This window comes from Corylus avellana, chromosome ca11 (genome assembly GCF_901000735.1).
Source record: "Corylus avellana chromosome ca11, CavTom2PMs-1.0".
Lineage (NCBI taxonomy): Eukaryota > Viridiplantae > Streptophyta > Magnoliopsida > Fagales > Betulaceae > Corylus > Corylus avellana.
Genome location: NC_081551.1, coordinates 5,625,938 through 5,631,602, shown reverse-complemented (window position 1 = coordinate 5,631,602; position 5,665 = coordinate 5,625,938). Strand labels below are relative to the sequence as shown.

The 5,665-nt window shown below is 34.8% G+C and overlaps 1 protein-coding gene across 1 annotated transcript in view; it reads left to right on the top strand.

Annotated features, from left to right (window-relative positions):
- Window positions 1-3,791: 3,791 nt before the first annotated feature.
- Window positions 3,792-5,665, top strand: part of LOC132164941 (uncharacterized) — a 2,379-nt gene continuing 505 nt past the window's right edge. The window contains exons 1-3 of the mRNA XM_059575461.1: window positions 3,792-3,882; window positions 4,052-4,177; window positions 5,251-5,487. Coding sequence (XP_059431444.1) covers window positions 3,792-3,882; window positions 4,052-4,177; window positions 5,251-5,487 — 454 coding nt within the window. The remainder of the gene's footprint in view (window positions 3,883-4,051; window positions 4,178-5,250; window positions 5,488-5,665) is intronic.

Here is a 5,665-nt window from a genome sequence, read left to right as displayed (position 1 = left end):
TAACACCTCATACATATTTTACAAAAAGAGCTATACTTTTTAAGCTCCACATTATTGTTTCCATGCTGCTTTACTTACCAATTTGTTCAAGCTCCGACTGGTTGGTACAAAATTGTGGTAAAATATAACAGAGCTTTGAATTTCTAACAAAAAAAAAATCCCATTGACCCACGTAAACCTCTTAAATCAAACATTTTCATTCTTTTGCCGAACATTCTTACTAACCAAGCAAAACAAGAAATAAAAGCCCTTAAATTTACATAAGACGTCTAACCATCCATCATTTGCTACGCTAAGAAAACCCTAAACTTCTACATATCCAACAGATCCACCATTAACGTCCGATACTCACCCAAAAAAATCGAACGTTTTCACACCAAACAAACGACTCCCAAAAATCATTTCCCTTACCAAAACGTAAAATATCACGGAAAACCCTAACCCGCTGTTTGGTTACCTAGAAAATGTAGGTAATGAAAAGAAACTAAGCCACAGAATCCCAAAATATTCACCATTTCAGATCTAAGAAAATATTTCCGTTTGACTTCCATCAAAAACTGCAGTCCCAGGGTAACCAAACAAACATATTCTAAAGGAATCGGAAATGAGAGCTCTAAATCGGTCAAAGAATCGAAGAGTAGGAGCGATATAACACGGACAGAAATGTACCGATCGAGAATTGTAGGAAGTACCTGTTTGGATTTGGAGAGCAGGCGGGACGAGAAAGCCATGATCGGAGGCTCAGCGGCGTCGTTTACCTCTCCTTCTTCTTCGAGCTACTGTTTGTAGGGCGAGCTTGGCCTTTGTCTTCGAGGCGTCTATCTAAACGAGAGAATCAGACCCTGTTCGAGGAGAGATCCCTGCGTGTTTGTTGAGTGGGTTCGCCTTGCTTATTTGCCGTTCGATCTTCCAGTACGCCGTGCTATTGAGCAGTTCCAAATCAACGGTGGGAACTGCTTGAGACGAATATAATTTATTTATTTATTTTTAAATTAGGGTAAATATAAGATAAATTTATGAGTAAATGCGTCTTTGTGATTATTTTCTCAGTTTTTAAAAGTCAATTTAATAGCATAATTTTTTCGCAAATTTGAAATTGATCATTTTGTGTAGTGCCACATCAACATTTTTGCTACATTGCCTTACAATAATATTTTTATTAAAAAATATAACTTAAAACTTACAAATAAAATCTAAAAATGAAAAAACCTTTTAAGAAAATCACCTAAGGGGGCATCCTCACCACTAGCCACCGCGGAGCACCCTAGCAATAGGCCACCCCAACCTCAAGGGTGGTCACGAGCCACCCCTTGCCCTTTGGGGGTGGCTCGCGAGCCGTCCTGAGGAAGGTTTCGCAGTTGATAAGCTCAAGCGTTCAAGCGTTCACCTCAAATTTCTATAAATTGATTAGCACACTAATCATTCAAGAGAACTGAAGGACCCTCAAAAAGCTCAGCCTTGATCACGAGAGTATGTTCAAGAGGGGAAGCTTGCCCGAAAGCCACAAAGGATTTTGCGAGAGTTCATTGATAAAGCAAAGGACCATATCAACAGGAAGTGTAGAAAATAAGAGGAAGGACCATGCAAAATGATACAATTTGATTTCTAACTATAATATCAAAAAGAAAATATCAGTTTAGAAATTGTTGAAGTTTTCTTCTCTTTGTGCTTATTTTGCATAAATGAACTAGGTTGGCATGAGAAACAAAGTGTTGGAATCTTGTACATCATATGCACACCGGAATAACCCTAGGAATATATACTTCAAGAACACATGGCTAGATCACGGATAAAAATTAAATTGAACAAGGTGATGTACTCGCAAGATTTGCAACCACTCCTTGGAAATATAGGTTGATTTTATTTTTCTTATTTCATCTCAATTGTATCTCTCAACTCTTGAGAATACAGTGTTATGTTGTGTAGTGCAGCAACTAATGCATGCACATGTGATCACCCAATACGTTAAGAATTTTGACAGCAAAATGTTTTACTCTTAAATGTATCAAAGTGGCATCTACTTCATATTTGAGTTCTCAATCCTCTCAGGATTGAGAGTTAATGTAATAAGTAGTTGCGAGTTTTATATCATTCTTTTGACGATGTTATAAAAGAATGACAATTCGTGTAGCCCGTTCAAAACGATAGTTTAATGTATTAAAGTGTCACACATGTCAATTCATATATAAGACTCTTTTGAAACAAGTAGTTCTAAGTCGATCTAAGTCATTGTTGATATGCATTTCATACTTTAATGGATATTTTAAATAGCATATTAGTGACAACTTTCGAGTGGTCGGTGATAGTTTAATGAATATTTTAAATAGCATATGAGTAAAGACTAGGGCTGTAATCGAGCCGAGCCGAGTCGACCTTTAGGATTTCAGAACTCGCTCGTTTACAAAGATGCTTATTCGAACCGAGCTATGAAATGTGTCTTCAAGCTTGGCTCGTTTAAAGTTCGGGCAAGTTCGAGCTAAAGCTCAGTTCGTTCAAAATACCATTCGAGCCAAGCTGGGCTCAACTTGAGCTCGAGCTAGGCTATTAAATACTTTAATGTATAATCCAAGTAGAGTTCAAGCCCGAATTTTAAAACAACCTCTAGACATTTATCTATAGTATAAATTTTAAATATTAAGTAAATTATATTACATATATTACTTAATTACTAATATACATACTTAAATTTATATAACTAATTTTTAGTAATAAATTAATATATATGAACGAGCTAACGAGTCGAGCAAACGAACCGGTTGAGCTTTAAATGAGTTGAGCTCGCTAGCCCTTATCAAGTTTTCTTGAGCGAGTTGGGTATATATAATTTACTAATTGAGTGAGTTTCTATAGTAATAAGTGAGTTCGTATAATATCGAGATCGAGTTCGAGTCGAGTTAAACTGAGTGGGTATCGAGCGAGTTGTCGAACAGACTGGTTTATTTACAGTCCTAGTAAACACCATAGAGTCGTCATTGATGTGTTTATATCAGCAACAGCCTAAAGTCGTTGATATCATAGTTTAATATATATTTTAAATAGCATATTATAGTGATAACTACGGTCATTGCCGATATGCAAATCATTTATTAAAACTAACTTATTTTAGGGCTCATAACAACGACGACATTGGCCATCACGAATATGACTTTCATTTTAAAAAAATAGATAACTTATAGTCGTCGCTGATATATTATTATTAGCGAGTCAGGGATGATATTTGTCGTCACGAATAGCAACCACGTTGTTACTAGTGACTTCTTGCGACATCTCGGACGCGTAAAAAATTCTCACTTCGATATTAGCAGCGACCTTGATGTCTTAGCAGATAAGTTTGTCAGATAAGTTTGTCGCAAAATGACCAAATTTCTTGTAGTAACAGTGATTCTAGAATGTGGGAAGATCCTGCTAATAATGACAATATTGTAAGGCTTTTAAGTTGAGAAGACCAAAGAAAGGAATAGCATTTGGATAAACAACAAATTTATTTAGAATATATGCCAGGCTTGCCAGCCCTCTTTATTCTTCAAGAATCCACTTTCCATATTTGGTTCCCTTCGATCTTAATTAACTTATAATCTGCACTTGTGTCTCCCCTTAACTGGGAGAATATTTCAAAGAGCTAGCTAGGAAATCACTAGAAACACAACAACATCTAGAACACGTACGCTAACTTATTCTTACCTTAATGTTCCTTAATCAGCACTTGTTCCTCATAAGAATAATATTACCTTAAAGAGGAAAAACATGGTTCCTATATAGTTTCTTCACAACCTGCAGACACTGCAACTAGAATGCCTACTCCGGGAGTTAAATTTCAGCAGCCAAATGGGGTTGGTGGAAGTGAAGACAATAATGATGCAGAAGATCAGAAGAAGCCAAAAGGTGAGACTTGAGAGAGATGGTAGATTGCTAATATTTTTAATCAATATTCTAATTTAATTATTTTTTCCTCCAATTATCAAATTATTAAACCATTTTATTTAGTGAGGGTGTTGAAATTATAAAATTAAATGAGATTTGTTTTACAATATTGTCTTAAATCAATATATAGACATGGCACCTAACCTTACTGAGAAGATCACCACGTCCAGCCATGGAGACGAAAGCTATTCGGGGAGGAAAGATCAGAAGCCGAAGGAGAATGGTGTCGTCAAGGGAGGAGGCAATCAACAAAATGGTAGATTGAAAGAATTTAATTTTATAACTAATTTAGTCTTTATTTATTTATTTATTTATAATATTATTGGAATTTTATAGTTTCATAGAGAGCAATAACTTGGGATTTTTTATTTTTATTTTTTATCATTTCTCATCTTATAAATAAGAGAAACTTGTTAAATTGATTTTTGTAACTTGAGATTGTGACAAATAACTTTATGGGTTTCAAAAGTGAAAAATTATACCATGTGATATGCTTGAAATAACAAATAACTCATAACTCCTTTGTATAAATTTCAATAATTTTTTCAACAGAGCCTTTATAAAATTATAAATTTACCCTAAAAAAATGTAATAATATATATATTTTGAGGTGGGGGCTAGGGTGTGCAACCACCACTCCATGTCTTATGGGACGAAAATTTGCTACAAATTAGTTTATAGTAAATTTATACAAACTCATATAATCAAGTGATTATAGCTATTTAATAACATGTACTTCTTACATGTTAAGAGATACATGTCACTTTATTAAATGAGTTTGTAGCAAATTTCTGTCCCACGAGAGTGGTTCGACCTCTCTTGTAATTGGCAAGACTTTTTTTTTTTTTTTTTTTGATGGTTTGGCTACCCCATATGGTTGAGGCTATAGATCCCAAGTTCGAGACTTTTTATGTGCAAACTTTCTATTAAGGCAACACCCCTTGGTGTAAAAACCAAACGATTTACCCTGATCCGTGTAGGAAAACTTCCGAGCGTACGGTACATGGGTCTGAAGTTTACTTTATAAGGGTTGGTCTGAAGGACCTTACCTTGTTAAAGTTCCCCATCATAAAATTAAAAAATAAAAATAAAAATAAAAATAAAAATAAAATTGATTGTTGGAGGTGCTTGAACCACTCTCATGGTTATGGGATGGTTCAACACTCTTTCTGGCTAATAGGGGTGGCCGAACCACCCCCATATCCATCGAGATGGTTGGCTACCCTAGCGCTAGGCCATATATATATATATATATATATATATATATATATATATAATTTTTTGGAGTAATTTGATAATGAATCTTCATTTTTATCATTTTCTGAAAAGACGTGGATCGGTATGGTGAAGAAATCGAGTCCAAGCAAAATAGAAGGACGACAGGCACAGGGAATATTGGAGATGGAGGTTTCTCAACATCGAAAGAGGAAAGACAACGCAATCAGAAACAAGAAGATATACAAATCAACATTAATATCCGCCTTCCAAGCAACGATTCTACTAAGATGATTATGACAACTAAAGCTCCGCCGCCGCCGGAGGACCAGAAGAAGTACAACAAACAAGGTGATATATTGCTAAATTCCAGTTTCTTGTTTTATTTCTTTATTTATATTTTGAAAAAAATATACTTTTAACCCTTCAAATTATCACATATTTTGCAATTATGCCTTCAAACTTTAAAAAATAACATCGAGACCCCTATATTACCATTGCGTGTTAAATTATTGTCACTTAATGATAT